This window comes from Desmodus rotundus, chromosome 3, assembly GCF_022682495.2.
Source record: "Desmodus rotundus isolate HL8 chromosome 3, HLdesRot8A.1, whole genome shotgun sequence".
NCBI classification, from domain to species: domain Eukaryota; kingdom Metazoa; phylum Chordata; class Mammalia; order Chiroptera; family Phyllostomidae; genus Desmodus; species Desmodus rotundus.
The window spans coordinates 16,182,523-16,205,172 of NC_071389.1; the positions used below are offsets into that span (position 1 = coordinate 16,182,523).

Consider the following 22,650-nt stretch of genomic DNA (forward strand, 5'->3'; position numbering starts at 1 on the left):
ATGAAGTTGGAAGGACAATTCCTCCCATCCCAGGGCCCTGTGAAGGACATGTCCACTGTGGCCTGGACCTGGAACCACCCAGGCCTGTGTAGCAGTCCCTGACCCAGGAACCTACCCTGGGACAGGGTTCACACTCTCAAAGCCTTTGAGATTTTCCCCTACGATGGGTTAAGGAGGATCAGGCCTTGGATCTGGTGCCACTGTGATGCTGGAGCTAAGGGTGGCTATCACCTCTGCACCTCCATTCTTCCAGGGCTTCCTGGGGCAGGGCCATGAGGATGGGGAGAAGCCCAAGTCCACCGGGAAAGCTTCATACTTTAATGTTATGTCCCATGTGTTAATCAAAAGGATTTTTAACTGACCTAAAAGAATTTGAGCTAGATATAAAAGTGACACCATTAATACAATTCAAACTTTAGAAGAGAACTGAACTTTTAAAGAAAATTTTAAATGCTATTTTAATGTTTGAATAGGTAATACACTTTTAAGATTGAAAAAGATCATTGAGATGTCTTCAGCCCACCCCAGTCCCCTCTGCCCCCACATAGGTAAACATTTTTATTGGTTTCTTGTTTAAGCTTCCCGTGTCTCTTTGGAAATATACACCATTCTTGTATATGTTCTGAATCCCAACCCCCACATTTTTTAAAAAGATTTTATTTATTAATTTTTAGAGGGGTGGGAGGGGAGGGAGAACGAGAGGGAGAGCAACAGTGACGTGCAAGGGATACATCAACTGGTTGCCTCTTGCACACTGCTAACTGGAGACCTGGCCCACAACCCAGGCATGTGCCCTGACTGAGAATCAAACTGGAAACCTTTTGGTTCACAGGCTGGCACTCAGTCCACTGAGCCACACCAGCCAGGGCCCAACCCCCACATTTTTGCATAAAAAGTACTATTCTATGATACTGTTCTGTACCATGCTTTTTTTCAAGGCAGTACACCTGAGCGATCAGTCCACACCAGAACGTGGGGAAACTCCTTTCTGTAGTTTATGGCTGCCTAACGCTCCGTCATGCAGGGAGAGGCAGTTATTTCCATCTTCTACTCCTCAGTCCTTGGGCTGTTTCCAACCTTTAGCTATTTGCAAGCATTGCCACAACGAGTGACACATATATTAGTCATTTCACACCTCAAACCCTTTTATAAGAGTAGGGTGGTTGACAATGGAGTCTCTAAGGGTCTTCCTCAAGTTGGACCCTCAGGACCAGGAAGCTGCTGACTGCCCGGTGCCCCAGCTCCTGAAGAAGAGGCAATGCCAGCTGAAGCCTCCTCCCACCTGTTGCAGGTTATGTTCACAGAGGAGGACGTGAAGTTTTACCTGGCTGAACTGGCTTTGGGCCTAGACCACCTGCATAGCCTGGGCATCATTTACAGAGACCTCAAGCCTGAGAAGTGAGTGAAGCTCCAGCCTCACCCCGGCCTCCCTGGGGAGTGCAGAGGCAGGCCCTGGGGCCTCTTCTAGGACAGGGGTGCACCAATGAGGGTGATTCTGACTCTCCCCAAGAAAATTTCTTGGGCTGCCCCATGAATGGGTGGGTACGGTGAAGTGGTGGTGGCAGGCTCACCTTGGGGGACTGCCTAATCACTAGTGTTACCATTACCAAGGGCCAGGAAACTCCATGAACATGTGTTGCCTACCTTTTTGCTAATGTAGTATGACACCTGAGATGCTACCATTTTAAAAGTCATTCCTTGATATGACCTCCCTACAATTGTCCTTAACATGTAAATGTCCTTAAATGGTAACTTGGGAGCCAGGGGCAGGTGCTAAGCTGGAAGGAGATCTGACTTTAGAGTTAGCCTTGAATTCAAACCTTGTCCCCACCACCTACTAGCTCCATTACCAATGGGAGTTCCTTAACCTCCTAGAGCCTTAGTTTCCCCATTGTTAAAATACGGCTATAATAGTACCTACCTCACACAGTATTTCAAAGGTTAGCAAACAAGGTAGCCAGTACTCCTGCATGACACTGCCACCACCCTGCTTCACACACCCGTTCACTAGATGCATCCAGGTGGATCACCTTCTCTGGGCTGGGCCGACCCCCACAGCCCCCATGGTGTCACTAAAACCCATCAAGGAGCCACAGCTGAGGGGCCCTGACTCCCCTCTCTCCATTACAGCATCCTTCTGGATGAGGAGGGCCACATCAAACTCACCGGTGAGTGAAGGGCACCCACTCCCTGCAGTCCCAGGAAAGGGCAGGATGGGCTCTTGACGGGCTGTGGCTGAGTGCTGAGGGATCCGTTCTTCCTGAGAGTCTGTGCCGGGTACTCAGAAGTGGTCAAAAGCTGAGGCCCCAGACTTGGAATAGCCTGGGTTTGAACCCCAGCTTCCCATTGTGTAACCTTGTGCCAGTTACCTAGCCTCTCTGGGTCTCAGTTTACTCCTGAATGTCCTAGGGGTAGTGCCCTCAGGCCTCTGGGCAGGGAGGCTGGTTGTGCAGGGCGTGGTGGCAAAGAAGGTTGGGGGGTCCTGAAGATGTGTCCTCTTCCCCTCTTTGCCGCAGACTTTGGCCTGAGCAAGGAGGCCATTGACCACGAGAAGAAGGCCTATTCCTTCTGTGGGACAGTGGAGTACATGGCCCCTGAGGTCGTCAACCGCCAGGGCCACACCCACAGTGCAGATTGGTGGTCCTATGGAGTGTTGATGGTGAGTGCCCAGGCAGGGGTAAAGTATCCAAACCAGGCCTCAGGCCTCAGTTTCCTCGTGTGTACAGTCAGGGGACTGATGGTCTCTAAGGCTCTCTTGTCCTCTCATAGCCAGGCTGGCCTCACTTTCCACCCAGCTGCAGTTTCCTTCTTTGGAAGAATTCCAGGCTTGTACCCACCTGGGGATCCCCCAGCCTAGGACTGGTCCCCTCCCCAACTTTGGGCCCTTATTACTTACTACTCCTGGTGTTCTAACAGGGGGGAGAGGGAATCATAATTCTTGATTCAGGTGAACCTCCAACAGGCCAGCAAGAATCCTGGGAATGAAGCTGAGTGGCCTGGGTGGAAGGAGGTGGGGGGCATAAAAGATGGGGACCAGAGCCTGAATAGACCCTTGTCTTCTGCAGTTTGAGATGCTGACAGGCTCCCTGCCCTTCCAGGGGAAGGACCGAAAGGAGACCATGACACTGATTCTCAAGTAAGCACCAGCTCCTCCCTGACACTTCAGGGCCCCCTCACTCCTGGCCCTAGTTGAGTGGCCAGAATAATACCCTATATCTGCCTCAGATTCCTCCAATAATGGGACACTTCTCTGGGTGAAGCATTTTGCATTCTAGGGCCCCTTGTTCATCCACCAGGGCCTGTGGGAGGGGAATCCCAGAAGGTGAGTTAGTAGATGGCTTGTCTGGACTGAGCTGGAAACTAGACCTGGACAGAAGTGGGAGGGGAAAGGGGGTCTCAGGGGCAGAGCTTGGCCCTGATGAGACCCGGGGGCTGTTTCAGGGCAAAGCTAGGCATGCCCCAGTTTCTGAGCACGGAAGCCCAGAGCCTCCTGCGGGCCCTGTTCAAGCGGAATCCTGCAAATCGGCTCGGTAAGCAACCCCAGCTCGGGAGGGGAGCGGAATACAGCTGCAGCCCGGGCCACGGGGCCACATCTGGGGCTGAAAGGGACTGTTGTCCTTTGTGTGGGCAGACAATGCCGCTGGCCATCCTGCTTTCTGGCTCCATGTGTGGTGTTTGGGGCAGTGGGGTGACCTGTGTGTGGGGGGGAGGGCAGGAACTGAGTCATCCCCACTTCCCCTGGGGACAAGGACAGAGGCCCTCATATAGCTCCTCTGCCAAGGCTGCTGGCACAAGAGGAAGAGCATGAGCTCAGAAGTGAGAAGGCTCAGGTCCCAGTCCCAGACCCATGTCAGGTCCCCCCACTGCTTGGCATACAGTAGTCCCTCCATAAATATTTGTTGAATGAATGAGTGCCATTTGTGAACTAAGTGACCCAAGGCAGTTGACTTCACCTCCCGGTGCACCAGGTCCTCATCTTTGTGGGGTAGGATGATCTCAATCTCAAGCTTTGTTGATTAAATGAAATCACATGAATGTGTCTGGTGTGTACTAGTTGCTCAGTGTCTTGGCTCCTGGGTTCACCTGAACACCATGAACCAGGTCCTTGGGGTTAAATGGAAAGAGAGCCTGTCTGGTGACTGACAGGGGCAGTGGGATAAGAATAACAGAGATGAGGCCTGGCATGGGAGGTAGAGGCCCTCAACATATCATGGAACAAGTTCAGGCTCTGTCCTGTGTGGCCTTGGACACATCGCTTAATCTCTCTGAGCCTGCCTTCGTTCATCAGTATGTTGGAGCTTGATGATAAGAGGCCCCAGAAAGTGGAAACTGCTGAGTGGCCAAAAGACCTTAGAGTGATGGCTGGGTGGATTTGGGGCAGGATAAGCCTTTTCCCTTGCTCCCAGTGGGCTGCTCCAGCTGCTGGTCTCAGACCAGTGCAGCTGCTCGGTGGTGTCTAGAGTTCGAACCATCAGCAGACCCCTCATGTGGGCTCTTTCAGGGTCTGGCCCTGATGGCGCAGAGGAAATCAAGCGGCATGTCTTCTACTCCACCATTGACTGGAATGTGAGTGTGTCTGTCACCCCATCAGGGTTTCAGTTGTGGGGGGAGGGGCTGCTACTGATGAAGGCCTTAGGTGTGAAATGGAGTGATAGCATGGCCTGTGAGTCAAGGGCTGGCCTTCGGGGGGCAAGCAATTGTGCCCCTGTCTGCGTAGACTGCTCCAAGCCTATCACCCCCTCCTTCGTGGGGCTTCTGACAGGCTGTGGGGGTGCTGTGGTGAACTGAATGCCCATTGCACTTTGCAGAAGCTGTATCGTCGTGAGATCAAGCCACCCTTCAAGCCAGCCGTGGCGCAACCTGATGACACCTTCTACTTTGACACTGAGTTCACATCCCGTACACCCAAGGGTGCATTCCTTGTCTGATTTGTCTTGGGCTGGTATAGGAGGGAAGCAGGGAGTCGGGGGCACCTTGGGATGCAGGGGTGGCTAGGACTCTGGCAGGCCCAGGTGTGTGGGCAGACAGATGGGTGGGTCTCTTGACTCTTTGTCCCCATCTTGTTCTGCCTGACCCTCCCACTTGGGGGCTCTGTGGGCTCTTTGTGTCTGGGTGAGGGGGTGGGGGTGAGTGGGTGGTTAAGGCCACAATAGAAAAGTCAGGACCCCTGCCCCAGGCATCTTCCAGCCCACTGGAAAGACCAAAAACATCAGGCTCACATTCACGTCAGGGGTAAAGAATCTGACCCAGCAAAAATGAGGTGAAGATGATCTGGCAGAGCAGAGGTGACAGCGTCCACAGGTCAGGGGCAAGTGTGGGAAACTGCTCTAGCTACTCTAATGCCAGGCCTCAGTGTGCTCACCTGGAATATGGGCTCAGCCTACACTCACTCAGTCCCTTTTTTCCTTCTAAGAAGCCAAGGAAGGGGCTTCTGGGAGGAAGCTTGGTAAATCTTGACGTTTTGGCCAGTTTTTTTTGGGGGGGGGGCGCGTGGAGAGTTAGTTCTGGAAGGTCTCCTAGAGAGGAAGGTTTCAGCAGAATGGGTGCTTTTCTCACTGCGGCTTGCAAATGTCTGATGACAGGGAACTAGCACTTCTCCAAGCCTTTTGTCACATATTTCTTCACTTATCTGACAGATATGTATCTGGTCCCTTCTGTGTGCCAGCCATGGTGGGATTGATGGTGAACAAGGCAGACTCAGGCCCTGCCTTCATATGGCCCAGGCTGTAGTGGGGAAGAGATATGAAAATAGCTACTGGGCAGTGTGACAAGCACAGCGTAATAGGGGCAAGGGGCTGGAGGAGCAACCTCAGGCAAGGCCTCTCAGAGGAAAGAGTGGGTGAGCTGAGCCTCAAAGGATAGACAAGCGGTGAATTACCTAGTGAGAGGGAACAGCATGTGCAGTGGCTCAGGGTCTCCTTTAAGGATCTGAGAAGTCCAAGGGAGAGGAGGCTAAGATCACAAGGACCTCAGTTGTCAGACTGAGGAGTTGGACGCTTTCCTGTGGGCAGAGGGGAACGTTTGAAGGGTACAGGGATCGATTTGTGGTTGGAACCATCTCTCTGGCTGCTGCACGGAGGATGGATCTAAAGGAGGAGACCTGAGGCAGGGAGGCCAGGAGGAGGCATCCAGGAAGGGATGAAGTTTCTTGGCCTGGGCTGGACCCTGGATGTGGGGTCTTTTATTCTTATGTATCAGGGCTGGGCTGGTCGAAACACACATGAACCGATGGGCTAGTTAAGGGCTGGGCTGAGGGGTCCTGCCCAAATTCCCACTATGGCCAGCTGCTGAGGCTAACCCAGGGGCCCTGTAGTCACCCATTGCTGGGCTACCTCGGGATTAAGGGGACATCCTCAGGCTTACATCCCTTTCCTACCCCTGTAGATTCCCCAGGCATCCCCCCCAGCGCTGGTGCCCATCAGCTGTTCCGTGGCTTCAGCTTCGTGGCCACCGGTCTGATGGAGGATGACAGCAAGCCTCGGACCATGCAGGCACCACTGCACTCAGTGGTACAGGTGAGGGGTCCAGGAAATTGCTGCCCAGTTGTCCTTTTCCACCTGGAAGCTACAGGGAGCATGACTGAGAACACACGCTCTGGAGTTGGACAGGCCTGAGTTCAAACCCTGATTGCTACCTCCAAACCTCCTTGGACCTCAGTTTCCCCATTTTAAAACAGGAATGACAACATGGATGTAAATTTTCTGACACATCCAGGAACCTTGTAGAGCCTGGTTAAGTGCAAGAGGGTGCCCAGGTTGGTGGTGCTGGGGGGTGGCTGTCAAGTTCCCAGCAGGGGTGGGTAGCAGGGGCTCATGTCTCCTCACACCTTTCCCCCATTTTCACCTTCCCTGGCTCTGTGGAAAATTTAGAATTGAGCAGCAAGGATATAGACTCTGGAGCTCATTGCCTGGATTCAGAGCTTCTAAGGTGAGGGACTTTGATTGAGACACTTACCCTCCTGGTGCCTCAGTTTCCTCATCTGTAAATGAGGGTGATGATAAAAATTTTCCATAGGTTGTGAGGATTATATAAGTTAATGTGATAAAGTTAACGTGACTGTAATTATCCAGCTGGGAATTTTTTTGATCCATACCTGAGGATACTTCCATTGATTTTAGAGAGAGGGGGGAAAGAGAGAGAGAGAAAGAGAAACATCGATGTGAAAGAGAAACATTGATCTGTTGCCTCCCGTACACACCCGGACCAGGGATCAAATCTGCAGCCTAGGTACGTGCCCTGACCCAGGACTGACCCTGCAACCCTTTGGTGCATGGGACGATGCTCCAACCAACTGAGCCACCCGGCCAGGGCTCAACTTGAACATCTTTGTCCGGGATAAATGTTAAACCAAACTGGACGTGAGAGCAACAGGCATAAATCAGGGCTGTCTGTGGGACATGTGGTTACCTGATAGAAAGTGCTTAGAATAGTGCCTGCCACACACTAGGCATTATAGAAGCATTGGCTATTGTTCATGTCTCAGGACCTTGAGACACCTTATGAGTTAGGTTGTGACACCCAAGAAAGGGAAGGCAACTTGCCCAAGGCCACAGTAAGTGACAGCTGGGACCTAGCTCAGGGTTCCTGTGTCCCCCTCAAGCCTGCCCACTTCACTTCCCTCTGACTGCAGGGTGGGAGCCAGCAAGTGTGTCCATCATACAGGTCCAGAGAAGGGCAGATCCTTACCGAAGGTCACACAGCCAGCATTCTACCCCAGGCCACCTGGTTCCTGCCTAGTGCCATCTCCATTGAGCCAGGGCCTTGGGTGCTAGCAAACTTTCCCTGCATTCTAAAGCAGAGGGTCAGCCCCACCTTTTGGTCTCTGCAGCAACTACACGGGAAGAACCTGGTTTTTAGTGATGGCTACGTGGTAAAGGAGACGATTGGTGTGGGCTCCTATTCCGTGTGCAAGCGCTGTGTCCACAAGGCCACCAACATGGAGTATGCTGTCAAGGTGGGCCTTTAACCACGCATCTGCCGTGGCTCCAGGGCTGGGGGGAAGCCAATGTAGTCTTTGCTCTTTGGCAAGGAGGGTTGATGCCTGAGGCTCTGTGGATACATGAAGGTATGTGGCTGGACCCTAGGCCTGCAGTGTGGGCTCCGTGTCAGGGAGGGACTCTGGAGACTGTTTTCCTGACTCTGTCACTGCACCCTTTTCCTCAGGTCATCGACAAGAGCAAGCGGGATCCCTCAGAAGAGATTGAGATTCTTCTGCGGTATGGGCAGCACCCCAATATCATCACTCTAAAAGATGTGAGTGATAGTGAGGGAAAATGGGGTAGAGACTAAGGCACTCGACTCTAGGATTTGTCTCAGGGCTGCCATTCCTTTGACTCCTGATCTTCCTCTGCTCATGGGAGGGGGAGGACCCTGGTGCCTCTGGTCTGGCGGCACCCCAGGAGGCCCCCATCAGGGGACAAGTACCACCATCCTCCTGTCAAGGGAAGACAAGGGCTCAGACATGCGAAGGCTCCACCAGAGCCACTGAAGCACAGAGCAGATCTCATGCCCGAGCTCGTATCATTCTTCCTGGCCTGGTGAACTGGTAACCAAGGGGCCCAGGCCTGACATTGAGGGGAGGGACCTGATGGTAATGTCTTTGGCAGGTGTATGATGATGGCAAACACGTGTACCTGGTGACAGAGCTGATGCGGGGTGGGGAGCTGCTGGACAAGATCTTACGGCAGAAATTCTTCTCAGAGAGGGAGGCCAGTTTTGTCCTGCACACCATCAGCAAGACTGTAGAGTACCTGCACTCCCAGGGGGTAAGTCTGGCGTAGGAGGCACTGAGTGGGAGGATCATACCATCAGCAGAACGCAGGAGCTGTGGACTGGCCCAGGCAGTGGCAGTCTTCAACAACCAGACAGAGGAGGGGCTAAGGGTGAATGGTGGGTGAGTGGAAGGATGAATGGAAAGGAGGGAGGAAGGAAGGAAAAGTCAAGGCCAAATTGTGAAAAGGAACATTTATTCAGTACCTACTATGTGCCAGGCACCTGCTACGTTCTTTCCTTACAAATCTCAATTGATTTTCATAAAACTATGGTGCTGTTATTGGCCCACTTTATAGATAAGAAGACTGAGGCTCAGAGATGTGAGGTTACTTGCCCAAGATAACACAGCCAGGGAAGAATTGAGCCGGGATGTGTGACTGAGGAATTTGAATGGGCAGCTACAGGCGGAAAGTGGGTTTTTGAGTTAGGAAACAGCAGGGTCACTGTGGGGCACTCAGTGCTTCGGGGAGGTGAATTTGGCTGTGAGTTCAGCTGCTAGGACAGAGGAAGTAGATGCAGGAGGAAATGCTGGAAATACAACAGGTGCTACAGAAGAAGAGCATGTCCAAACAGTAGAACTTGGCCTTTATCATTGCACAAGGCAGAAGTGGAAAATTTCCTTATAGTGTATTGAAGCCAAAACAGAGTTAGCATGAGTTTCTGGAGGAGATGATGTGTTAAGGGCTTCCAGTCAGACATTTTGGGGGTTAAGAATGTAGTAGGCTCTGGAATCCGACTGGCTGTATTCAAGTCCTGCGTGAGAGGTTGGGAAAGCCTTACCTCTCTGATACTCTCTCACCTGTCATCTACAAACTTCAATAACAAGACCTCCACCCAGGGAGGAGGGATGCAGTGAGGTGCTGCACTGGAAAAGCACCATGGTCCAGTGCAGGCCAGTGGAAGATGCCACAGAAACATTAGGGGGAAGTAGGACCAGATTGTTGTTATGCCTTTTTAAAAAATTAACTTTTTGTTTTAAAAGATTTTATTTATTTATTTATTTAGAGAGAGGGGGAGGGAGGGAGAAAGAGAGGGCAATATCAGTGCATGGTTTCCTCTCTCGTGCCCCCTACTGGGCACCTGGCCTGTAACCCAGTCATGTGCCCTGACTGGGAATTGAACCGGTGACCCTTTGGTTCACAGGTCAGCACTCAGTCCACTGGGCCACATCAGCCAGGGCTAAAATTAACTTTTTATTATGAAAAATTTCAAGGTTAAACAAAACTAGAAGAATAGATGATGAACCCCCAGATCCCCATCACTTGGATTCAAGAATTACCAAGATTTTTCTTACCCTTCCTTCCCTCTTTCTTTCTCCCTTTCTCCCCTCCTTCCCTTCTTCTCTTTCTTTTTCTTTCTTGTTGCTGATGTATTTTCCCCAACTTTTTATTGACAAAAAAGCTCAAACCTGTAAAAAAAATGAAAAGAATGATACAGTGAAAATCATTTACCTCCTAGATTCACCAAGTCTTCACAGCCTGCCACATTTGCTTTGTTTCTTTGTCTCTCTGTCTGTCTGTCTGTCTCTCTCTCTCTCTCTATATATATATATATATACACACAAAAAAAATTTTTTATGGGTATATTTGAAAGGAATTTGCAAACTTTATGACCCTTGACTATAAATATGTATAATTAAAGTATTTTAAAGCATATCTCAGACCTCATGGCATCTTTCTTATATATCTGTAACTCTAAAGAAAGCAAACATTTTCTTTCATAACACCTAACAAAATTAATTGTTACTTGTTTTCATATAATATCCCATCAGTAGACACATTCCCCTATTGATTATGCATTCAAAAATATCTCTTTGCGATTGGTTTGTTGGAATGAGTCTCTGCAAGGTTCACACCCTTTATTCGCTCATTATAGTCCTTAAGTCTCTTTTCTAAAATTGCAGTAAAATTTGCACACAGTAGATCTTAAGTATACAATTTGATGAGTTTTGTTAAATGTGGGCACCCATGTAACCTCCGGAGTAAAACCTCACCTTTTTTTAAAATTTATTTTTATTTATTTATTTTATATTTTATCCTCATCCAAGGATATGCTTATTGACTCTAGAGAGAGAGGAAGGGAGGGAGAGAGGGAGAGAAACGTTGATCAGTTGTCTCTGGCACGCGCCTCAACCAGGGACTGAACCTGCAACCTAGACGTGTGCCCCCAACCAGGAACTGAACCCATGAGCTTTTGGTTTATGGGACAATGCTCCAGTCAGCTGAGCCACACGGGCCAGGGCCTTATGCCACCGTCTTATTGAAGAGATCAGCTCTTATGCGGAATGTGTCTGCTTCCTCATGGCTTCATTTTAACTGTTTCTCTATTACCTGTACTTTCTGTAAACTTCAATGCTCTAACATCTCACTTAGATTCAGCTCTAGCTTCTTTTTGAGCGGGAGGAGCTAAAGACTACTTCAGGGGATGTGCGGTGTACTTCGTACGACATCCTTGAGTGCCGTGTCACGTTGCCCCCATTAGTCAGCGATCGATCGTGTCAGGTGGTAGCAGTCCATGGATGGGTGAACAGGTGGCCGGCAGTGGGTGGGACTGATGGTAAAGATCCTCCACTACATCTTACAGAACGATTTCATCCCCTTAGGGTCTTTGCCTGAATCAGTTATTAGGGTCTGCAAAAGATGTTAGTGTCTGATTCTGTCTCACTTATTAGGGGGGATGCTTTTGTGAAAAAGAATTTTAACTCATAATCAGAACTTCAGTTTGGTTACCACATGTACTGTTATGGTCATGTTTGAAGTGGTTTTGGTTTTTTGAAATGGCCAGGTTCAACAAACTAATATTTAAATATGTCAGGTCAGACGGTAAATGTGTTTCCTTTTCCTGTTTTGTTCTCAGGTAGGTACTACAGTTACCCCCAAGAAGATTTAGAAGACAGGGCTGAAGCAGTGACTTTCAGTGAGTCAGAACAAGGAAGGACTTTCTAGAGTGGAAACTGCTCCCAAAGCAGTGGGCTCCTCCACTAGCTCCAAGTACAGACCACCACTTGGTGGGGGTGTTATGGGAAAAAATTGTCTCTTTCTCAAAGCCAGGAGTCTATGGGTCTCCAAAGCTTCTGGCCCTTTCCAAAAACCAGGGGCAGATGATGAGGAAATGGGAAGCTTTTGTTGAGTCCAAATATGGAGGGAGATTCTCTGGGCTTATTATACACTGGCAGTATCAGTGGTCTAGAAGTTAGTACTCCCATATGAACCAAGGGATGGGAAGAGGGTAAGTGGGAGCAGGGTCTACTGAGATCTCCTATATCTTTTTATTGAAGGATCATTTAAACATAATCACTATGCACAAGTCAATAAATTTCAAAAAGCGAATACACCAATATAACCAGAACCCATATCAAGGCATGAAATATTTCTGGTTTCCCCAAATCCCCTTGTACTCCTTCCTGTCTGTCCCTGCTCCCTCCCAAATAATCATTCTAAGCTAACTTTTCTTTTAAAGATTTTATTTATTTATTTGTAGAGAGGGGAAGGGAGGGAGAAAGAAAGGGAGAGAAACATCAATGTGTGGTTGCCTCTCACACGCCCCCTACTGGGGCCCTGGCCTGCAACCTAGGCATGTGCCCTAGACTGGGACTCGAACCAGTGACCCTTTGGTTCACAGGCCTGCATTCAATCCTCTGAGCCACACCACCCAGGTCTAAGCTAACTTCTAATAGCTTAGATTAATTGTTTGTATCTTTAAATTTTTTTTACAAACATGCTCTTTTATATCTGTCTGACTTTTGCCACTCAACATTCTCTGAAATCCACATTGTAGTATAGCTGTAGTTTTTTCATTCTTGATGTTGTGTAATTTCTACTGTATGAACAGACCACAGGTTTTTTTTTAAAAAAAAGATTTATTTATTTTTAGAGAGAGGGGAAGGAAGAGAGAAAGAGGGACAGAAACATCGATGTGTGGTTGCCTCTTGCACGCCCCCAACTGGGGACCCGGCCTGCAACCCAGGCATGTGCCCTGACTGGGAATCGAACCGGTGATCCTTTGATTAGCAAGCCGGTACTCAGTCCACTGAGCCATACCAGCCAGGGTGAATAGGCCACAATTTAATTGTCCATTCTACTGTTAGTAGACATTGGGTTGTTACTAACCAGTTTGTGACTATGACAAGTAATGCTGTTGTGACATTCTAGTATTTGTTTTTGGTGAACATATGTACATTTTAATGTTGGGTGTACACCGAGCACTGGAATTGCTGTGTCACAGTATATGTGTATGTTAATCTTTAGTAGATGTTGCCAAACAGTTTTCCAAAGTTTTACCAATTTATACTTCACCAGAAGCATGTGAGAGTTCTTGTACTCGCCAAAACTTGTTATTTTTCCATCTTTTTAATCATAGCCATTCTGGTAGATGTGGGGTGGTATCTCATAGTGGTTTTAATTTGCATTTCCCTGATGGCTTAGTGAAGTTGAGCACCTCTTCGTGTTTATCGCCTTTGGACAGCCTCTTTTATGAAATGCCTGTTCAAGTCCTTTGTTCATCTTTGAAAACTGGGTGTCTGTCTTTTTCATCCTCTTTTGCAAGAGTTCTTTATTTAACATGTGGAACCCTTTTAAGTCTCTAGCTTCCCTCATATTGTTTCTGTAAGGGCCCCAGCATGCCAGGGACAGCCTGTTGGAGAACGCAGTAGAAAGTCACACCTTGCCTTCTCTGTTTAACAGATGATTCACATAAAAGAAGGTCATCTTTTTATTTTCTGGCTGGTCATGGGCACCTCAGTGCACATCCTCCAATGATGCTGGTGATGACAGAGATGCTGTTGCTGCTAGAGACAGCTGGCACTATATAGCACTTTGCACAGGCCAGACAGAGTTGTAAGCACTTACATTCAAACTCATTTCATTGTTCCAATGAACCTATGAAACAGGTATTGTCATTATGTTCATTTTATAAGGGAGGGTACTGAGGCTCTGGGAGCTTAAGTAAAAGTCTTACAGCTAATATGGTTCCAGAGTCTACGCTCCTAACTGTGTGTGATCAGATGCTGCTGTGGACAGCACCTGTCCTTCTTACCCTCTAATTTTTAAGTACACTTGGCAAGCAGTCACTGTATCTTAACATTCATCGTGATGGTGGGGCTCAGCCCCAGGGAGTGCTGGGGCTACTATGACAGCAGCTGCCATTTCCCAAGCCTTCTGCTAAATATTCCTGGTAAACAACTCATGTGTTCCTGAAACCCTGGGGGCTGAGCACTATTACCAGCCCCACTTTACAAGTGAGAAAACCAAGGGCAAGAGAGGTTAAGTGACATGCCCAAGGTCACACAGCTATATCTGGTAAACCCAGGATTCACACCCTGGCATGCCTGAGTCTTGCCTGAAATCACAACTCTGCCTGTTGACTCAGTGTCTGCATTTGGCCTACAAGATATGGGGTGTTTTTCTGTTTGGAGTTTGCTTTGGTTTGGTAATGTGGCTGCTTGTAGAACCTAGGTCTGAGTTTTAACATGGTGACTGTAAGCTGGAATAAGTAACAGATACCCCTTTAGACTTGTTGGTATGGCTCTCACTCAGCCTGGCTTCACTCACTGTTTGCCCAGCCTACTGCACTTTCAGAGTAGTGAGATGTGAGAATATACTCCCCCCTTCCCCCATATATAACCTAGGGGACAGGTGTCAATCACTTATGGGGCTACCTGCCATGGTGAGCTGCAGTTCCCTGTAGGAATTTGTTGTTTCTCTGTATTGTGTTGAAAACTTTCATATCCCCGTTTCCCAAAAGTGTCCTCTGTGCTACTAAACTAGAAAGACTGGAATTAAGGTCAGAGCTGGGATCAAGTCTTACCTCTGCTTCTTACTTACACAAGTAAGTCAATTCTCTCATTGCCTTGGTTTCCTTCTCTGTAAAATAGAGCCTGCAGTCCCCGCACTGCACACCTACCAAGGTAAAATGTGTCCGAAAGAGAGCGTGGTTGGGAAAGTACTTTGTAAACCAGAAAGATCATTTGTCCAGCATGGTTGATGTCCTCAGCCAAGCTGAGCATCTCTGACATCTGGTAAGCTTGGCTGCGCCCTCTGCAGGGAAAAGAGAAGAGTCTACATTCTCAAGGGCCTGGGCTTGTCCTTTGGTCCAGAAGGAGAAAGCCCCAGAGGCTAGTCAGGCATTGCCCAGGAAGGCGCTTCCCTGCAGCGTGGATGCAATTCACAGCATCGCCAGGATAACCCTGCCAGTGTAGCCCTTTCTCCTCATCTCACTGACACATTTCTCTCTCTGTAGAGGTGGACTATCCTGGGTCATATTTACTCTCCAACCTGCCCACCCTGTGACATCTGCTAGACCAGCGGTCCCCAGACTTTTTGGTACCAGCGACCATTTGCATGGAAGACAATTTTTCCATCCCTAACAGGCTCGCCCACCACTCACCTCCTGCTTTGTGGCCAGTTCCTAACTGGGGCTTGGGGACTCCTGTGCTACAGGGTTCAGGACTCAGTTGAGACTATGAAAGGACCATCTTATAAAGCCAACTAATCTACAAGACTTGGTGCATCTAACCCCCAAGGGTTTATGTGTTTCAGAGGTGTGATTCATTCATTCGCTGAGCAGAGTTCACTTAGCACTTGCTCTGTGCTAGGCCCTGTGCTAAGTGCTGGAAGTGAGCAGGCATTTCACAGACAAATGGGGCTGTTTATGGCCTAAGGAGCCCCCACAGGCCTGAGCTCGGGACATTTGAGGGATACAGTGTACAATGAGCTTAGCCTCCCACCCCAGGATGGGGACTTTGGGTTTTATTTTGTAGGTAAAGAGAGGCATTGAAGATTTTCAGCGATGCCTAGGAAGGTTCCATTAGCTCACGGGAGCGGGAGCAGGAGTGTGAATATGAATTTAGTCTGGGTTGTGTTAGATATGAGGAGGGTCTGTGGAATATTCAGTGGTTGCCATCTGGTAAGCAGCTATAGGAGCCTACACTCAGGAAAGATCCAGGCCAGAGACCTGAGTTGTTGATAATTAGGTGATAGAGGAGTGGCTGAATAGAATCGTACAGAGGGAGTGGGGAGGATGAAAAGTGAAGTGATCCAGCCCCCTCAGTTTACAGCTAAGCAAATGGGGGGTAGAGAAAAGTCATTTGCTTAAGGCCTCAATAGTAAGTGTCATTCATTCATTCATTCAACAGATATTTATTGAATATCTACTATGTGGTAGGAACTTTTTAAAGGCTGGGATATAGCAGTGACCAAAACTCTCATGGAGCTTACACTCTAGTAAGGTAGATTCAGAAAACAATTAAGTAAATATTATGTCAAATGATGGTAAATGCTATGAATTAAAGTAAAGCAGGGGAAGGAAACCAAAGAGCACGGCTTGGTGGTTGCTATTTTATATGGAGTGGTCCAGATCTCACTGATAGGTACAAGCGGAGACCTAAAAGAAACAGAGAATGAGCCAGGTAAGATGCCTGATAGAAGAGTCTTTGAGAAGGTGGCCTGGAGGCAGAAGTATGCTTGGCATGTGGGAGGAAGAGCAAAGAAGACTAAAGCAGAGAGTGCAAGAGATATGGGTGAGGAAGAGGGGAGAGATCATGTGGTGCCCCTTAGGCCATGGTAAGGACTTTTCCTCTTAAGAGGGGAAGCCTTAGAGGGTTTCTAGCTGGGGTGAAGCGATCTTACATTTAACAGGATTGCTCTGGTTGCTGTGTTTAGAAAAGACTGTAGGAGGGGAGGGTGAAGCAGGAAGACGAATTATGAGCTGTATGGCGAAATCCACGGGTGGGATGGAGGGCCTGGGATCAGAGTGCTGCCAGTAGAGGGGCTGAGAAGTGGTTGGGTTCTGGATCTATTTTAATGGTAGAGCCAACAGAGCTTGCTGATAGATGGGTTGAGGAATATGAGAAAACAAGGATTCCTCTTAAGATTTTGACCCAAGCAACTGGAAGGATGGAGTTCCCATGAGGTATGATTGTGTAACGAACAGATTTGAGGGGAGAAATAAGGAGCTGAGTGTGGACAGGTGACATTAGAGCTGGCCCGTAGACAATGACATGGAGATTTCCAGTGGGCAGTACCAGCAGCATTAAACGCCCCATTTCAGCCTCTTCCCCTTTTTTCAGATTCTGTTTCCTTTTCTCCCACTCTCTCGGCCCATCTTCCTAACTCTCCCATCCTGGGCATTGATCTGAGCCATAGCAGTCTGCCCACATTGAAAACTGACCAGCTCTCTGTCCCCAGGTTGTGCACAGAGACCTCAAGCCCAGCAACATCCTGTACGTGGATGAGTCTGGGAACCCCGAGTGCCTGCGCATTTGTGACTTTGGCTTCGCCAAGCAGCTACGGGCTGAGAATGGGCTCCTCATGACACCTTGCTACACTGCCAACTTTGTGGCACCTGAGGTGAGTGGCCTGGCCTCAGCTGCAAGTGAGGATGCACAGTCTGTGTGGTCTTGGCCCCGGTACCAAGGGAGGATCAAACTTATGGCTGGGACCCATATCCTACCCTTTGGGGGATAGCAGGTAAGCATATAGGGCCACTTGCCACTGTCCCTCAGACTAACCACTGTCCTGTCTTCCTTCCTGCCAGGTGCTGAAGCGCCAGGGCTATGATGAGGGCTGTGACATCTGGAGCCTGGGCATTCTGCTGTATACCATGCTGGCAGGGTAAGTGACCCACTGGCCTGGGCCTCCTCCCAATATACTTGCCCCTTCCTCCAGCCCAAATGTACAGGCTGAGGTGGTGCTTGTCTGATGGGAGAGAATTAGCCTTGCCTCAGGAAGGTCTGAAAATGGGGACATGGCCCTATCTTTGTGTGCTTCACCTGGAGGAAAAAAAAAAAGATGCTTCCCTTGGGAGCACCCAGTCTGAAGGGGGAGACATGGCCCCCTACCTCTAGCCCCAGGATGGAGGCTAGAAGCTATACTCAGACTAAGTGGACTTTTCTCCAGATACACTCCATTTGCCAATGGACCCAATGACACACCAGAGGAAATCCTGACCCGGATCGGCAGTGGGAAGTTTACCCTCAGTGGGGGAAATTGGAACACAGTTTCAGAGACAGCCAAGGTTAGTCTGTGAGGCCTGGACCCAGATCATTTTGGGTGGGGAGGCAGGGTACCATCACTGGGTTTTCAAGCAAATTATGAACAGGCGACCTGAAATCTCCTTTCTCCAAGTGGAAGATTCCCAGACAGGCTGCCCCTTCACCTTGTCTGGACAACTGGATAATCAATGACTGACTCTTCCCATGTGCTGGACCTGCAGGGCACAGAGGGATGTGATTATGCCTTATGGGAATTAGTGTAGGGGGAGGTACAGGCTTGCATACAGGGAACAGAGATGCCAGGCAGCAGAGAGAGATGGGTCTTCCTCGCCAGGAGCATGCGCAGTGGAGGCACAGAGCAGAGCTACTGACCATGCCAAGCAGAGAGGCCTTTTCTGAGGAGGGTACATTTGTGCTTTCAGTATTAGCAAGTTTCCAGTTATGGGAACCTCTGTGCTGGACACTAGGTTGAGCCTTTAATGAATAGTACCACCTTACATCGGCCTTATGAGGCAGGTATTGTTGTTATTTCTGTTTCTCAGAGGGGAAACTGAGGCTCAAAGATTTGAAGTAAATGGCCCGGGATACTCAGTTGATGAGCAGGAGTATCAGGTTTTGAACCTGAGTCTGCCTGGCCCCCTACCTTATATTCTTCTCACCTTCCTGCATGGCTTCTAGAAGGTGAAAGAGAAAGGAAAGGGTGTTCTAAGAAGAACTCCCAAAGAAGGTCCTGTGCCCAGGGAAGCCCTGGAACAGTGTGAGGAATGGGTCCCAGGGAGAGGCTACTGCGAGGGTTTAGGCAGCAGGAGATGGTGGGAAATGGATGCCTTGCCCATTTCCCACCAGTGAGACACAACTGTCTGCTCCCCTGCTGACCCTATTACCAACCCCCTTGCTGGCTGTGTCCCCAGGACCTGGTATCCAAGATGCTGCATGTGGATCCCCACCAGCGCCTCACAGCTAAGCAGGTCCTGCAGCACCCATGGATCACCCAGAAAGACAAACTTCCCCAGAGCCAGCTGTCCCACCAGGACCTACAACTTGTGAAGGTATGGCCACCCCAGGCTCCTAGGCATCCAGAGGCCCAGGCCAAGGTTCCATGGTCAAGGACTTGGGGTGGTAGAGCCAGGAGATGCCATGTCTGTCTGTCCTGGAGCCCCAGTCTAACATGCAGAATTGAGTGTGGTGTCAACAGTATACTCACAGGCCTCCAGTCTTCTGGGGACACAGCCCCTTACCTCTGAAGTTTTCAGTCTGATGTAGGAGACAGGATTAATGACCATGAAGGACCGCCAAGGCTGCATTAACAGGGGGCTGGGTGGGCTGTGGAATGCCGGGAGGAGCTGGTCTGGCTATGGAACACAATGTCCCCACTCCTGCCTATACTTTCCATCATTATGAACTGACTTCTTACCTTCTCTCCCAGGGAGCCATGGCAGCTACATACTCTGCACTCAACAGCTCCAAGCCCACCCCTCAGCTGAAGCCCATTGAGTCATCGATCCTGGCCCAACGGCGGGTGAGGAAGCTGCCGTCCACCACCCTGTGAGAGGCCAGGGCATCCAGGCTGCAGGGCAGTGCTAACTCAGTGGAGGCGGCACACTTCCCGGAGAGAGCAGGCCTGAGTCACAGGGCCAGAGGGAGCAGAGCCCCAAGGGGCCCAGGAAGCAGCCAGCCCAGATCACCCCAGTGAGGGTGTGAGAAGTGCCTTCTTTCGAAGAACAGACTCTTCTCAGCTCAGGCTCTGCTGGTTGAAATCAATTCACTGTACGAACTCTTACCTTTTTTAAGGAAAAATGACATCAACCACCATGGATTTCTACAAGATCCATTTGCCTTTCTGGGAGCAGAAGTAGCCAGTGCAGCCCCAGGAGGGACACTGAGTCACACTAGGGCTCTCTGTGGCTGAGACTCCTTAGAGCAGCTTTGGGGTCCTACCCTGGGAACCCCATGATTGGCTTTCTGTAGCCATCTGCACCCACCTCCAAGTCAGTCCAGCATCAACCTCCAGAGCCCTTGGTTGTTTAGCAGAATTTGCTCTATCCCCGGTCAGCTCCTTTTCTGTACTGTTCTGCTGCGGGGTCTGGAACCACTTCTGCTAGCGGAGAGGACCAAGGCCCCATGGCTCCCAGCTCCAGGCACCAGCATCCACATCAGCCCCTCCAGTGGGTCCCCTGCAGTTAAGTTGGGCTGCTCCCAGAGGAGGATCCGGAATGCACTTTTTAACTGACTTCTGTTGGAGTCTGCCACAGGACAGAGTTCATAGGAGGCCTCTGGGGTGGGCCAGGAGGGGCAGGGGCTTTTTTTCATTTTTTCCTCAGCTGGTAACTCAGGGTTCATCTATTCATGGCCTTTCTAATAAACTTACAGTTGAGTTGAAGCATGCTTGCCTCCACTTTTCATCCCTGAATTTGCCCTCTCTCTCCTCTCAGGTAGTAAGGACTTTGGCAGAGATGGACAAGGAATGGACAAGGGCCGATTAGCCCAGGTGCTTGCATCTCAAGTCATTTGGGGAGCATGTGGGAGTCCCACCACCTCTGCGCTAACATTCCTGCCAGGGGATTCCATTATGCTATTGTTAACAGTAATGGAATCATTAGCCGCCAGTGACCAAGTGCCAGGCACTGTGCCTGGGCCTTACGTGTATCTCATTTAATCTTAACCCTGTGAGGTAGATGCTATTATTATCCCTGTTTTATAGATGGAAAAACTGAGTCTCAGAGAAGAAAGAAAATTTTTCTTGAGTACCTATTCTGGCCCTGCTTCAGACACTGGTGATGAACCCAGTAGAAAACAAGGTCATTGTTTTCATGGGTCTTACCTCTTAGTGGGAAACCAGACAGTTACTAAACCAAGTTCAACTACTGATAGAATATGCAGAGTTAAATTGGGGTGAGAGATTGGGCAATCAGGAAAGACCTCTCTGGGGACATGACCGAGAAACTAAGATCTGAATGATGGAAAGAGGCCAGCAAAGACCAGGAGGCACAGGGCAGAGTTGGGACAAAGGCCTCAGGGAGAAAACAAGCTGGGTGTGCTCAGAACCAAAAGAGAAGCCGATGTAGCTGTGATGTCAGGGTCAGGGGTCAGCACAAGATGAAGTTGGAAAGGAGGGCAAGGGCCAGTCATGCTAGGCTTTGTAGGCCTGGGTAAGGGGTTCAGGTTTAATTCTAAATGAGATGCAAGTACTAAAAGAACTGAAGCAGGAGAGTGACATGATTTGATTTACATTTCTAAAAGATCACTCTAACTAATAGGTAGAGAATTGATGGGGAAGAAAGGGTAGGCAGGGAGACCAGGTCAGTGGCTACTGCAGTAGCTCAGACAAGATGAGGTGGCCTGGACTAGGGTGGTGGGAATGGAGATGGGAGTGAACAAAGTCAGGATATGCTTTGGAGGTCAAGCAGATAGTAATTGCTGGCAGTTTGGGTGCAGAGACTAAGAGAAAAAAGGAGATTCATGGATATCTTCTAGATTTTTGACTTAAGCAAGTGAGCACTGAGGGAGAAATTGGGGAGGAGCAGGTTTGAGAGCTCTTGGGGAGATGCCTTTAAATATCCAAAGAGAACTGCCAACTAAGAGTTGCAGTTGGAAGTTGGAGTTCTGGAGAGGGGTCTGGATTACAAGGATAAATTTGGGAACATTACTTTGGAGAAAGTTTGGAGAACCAAGATGCTGGGCTTTTGAAAGTGTGGTAAGTAGGCCAGTAGTATTGCTATCATCTGGGAGCTTATTAGAAACGCAGAATCTTAGGCCCATCCCTAGACCTGCTTAGTGAGAATCTACATTTTAACAATCTGCATGTGATTTGTATGTACACGAAAGTTTGAGAAGTGCCATTGCAGGGACTGTGATTGAGTCCTAGCTCATACGAGCATTTAAAGACAGCACCTCTGAAGGGAGAGCCAGCAGAAGACTGTGGTGTGATAGCAGGGACCTGACAGTCTTGGAAGATTCAAAGCTTTATGAGCCAGGTCCTTCTGCTCCTCTGTTATTTCTCAACCTCCCCACTTTACAAATTAGAAAGCCAGGGTCTGAGAGGTGAATAAATTCTGTTATAAGGGAAAGAGATTCTGAGACTAGCAGCTCAGCTTCAGAGCTGGCCTAGGCATGAAGACTCTGAGCTAGCAGCCTCCCCACATGAGTGGGGAAGACTGTATTGTGTCCCCAAGGGCTGAACACACACACACAGTCTGAGCCCTGATTTCAGTGTGCTCTAATTCCCTGAGGCCTAGTTCTCCACCTGTACAGTGAAACCAACATTTCCTGTCCCACCTACCATCCACAGTGGTCCACTCTGAACCCCATCACCCCAGCTGGAATCCTGAGCATCATCCCTGACTCCTTCCCACACTTCCCACATTCGATCTGTATCCTGGCCCCGTCAATTCTATCTCCTAAGTATTTTTGGTATCCATGCCCTCCTCTTCTTCCTCCCTGTCCTCATATTTGTTTTTTCCACAGACTACTGATTCCCTCCAGTCTTTTCTGTCCCCAGCATCCTCCATTTAGAACCACAAGTCTGACCCAACATCTGCCTGCAGTGGTTCCTCATTGTTCACAAGCTATAGCCCAGGTATCCTAGCCTGACAGTCGGGGTCCTGGTGAACTTGCCCCCCACCGTAGGCCCCAGTATCAGCTCTCAGACTTGAACTTGCCATGCTACTCCCTCCACTGAATTCTGCTGCTGCGTGTTCTGGTTAACTTCTACTGATCCTTTAGGAAAGCTCAAATGACACTTTCAGGAAGCCAACCAGGACACCCCAGACAGGGTTTATTAGCCATCATTTGGAATTCCCGGATACTCATTCTCCATGTTCCACCAGTCTGTGAACTCGAGGGCGTGGGCTGTGTTTTGTTCACTTGACTCCCTAGCACGTAGCACCAGG

The 22,650-nt window shown here is 49.3% G+C and overlaps 1 protein-coding gene across 4 annotated transcripts in view; it reads left to right on the forward strand.

The window, feature by feature from the left end:
- Positions 1-20,141, forward strand: part of RPS6KA1 (ribosomal protein S6 kinase A1) — a 37,624-nt gene extending 17,483 nt beyond the window's left edge. For all 4 annotated transcript variants that reach the window (XM_053920252.1, XM_053920253.1, XM_024554420.3 and 1 more), the window contains 16 exons: positions 1,292-1,398; positions 2,131-2,168; positions 2,517-2,659; positions 3,066-3,136; positions 3,442-3,530; positions 4,502-4,566; positions 4,809-4,911; positions 6,385-6,515; positions 7,829-7,954; positions 8,164-8,253; positions 8,607-8,765; positions 16,956-17,117; positions 17,305-17,381; positions 17,667-17,784; positions 18,673-18,810; positions 19,188-20,141. In XM_053920252.1, the coding sequence (XP_053776227.1) occupies positions 1,292-1,398; positions 2,131-2,168; positions 2,517-2,659; positions 3,066-3,136; positions 3,442-3,530; positions 4,502-4,566; positions 4,809-4,911; positions 6,385-6,515; positions 7,829-7,954; positions 8,164-8,253; positions 8,607-8,765; positions 16,956-17,117; positions 17,305-17,381; positions 17,667-17,784; positions 18,673-18,810; positions 19,188-19,310 (1,740 nt within the window). In that variant the 3' untranslated portion in view covers positions 19,311-20,141. The remainder of the gene's footprint in view (positions 1-1,291; positions 1,399-2,130; positions 2,169-2,516; positions 2,660-3,065; positions 3,137-3,441; positions 3,531-4,501; positions 4,567-4,808; positions 4,912-6,384; positions 6,516-7,828; positions 7,955-8,163; positions 8,254-8,606; positions 8,766-16,955; positions 17,118-17,304; positions 17,382-17,666; positions 17,785-18,672; positions 18,811-19,187) is intronic.
- Positions 20,142-22,650: the final 2,509 nt, after the last annotated feature.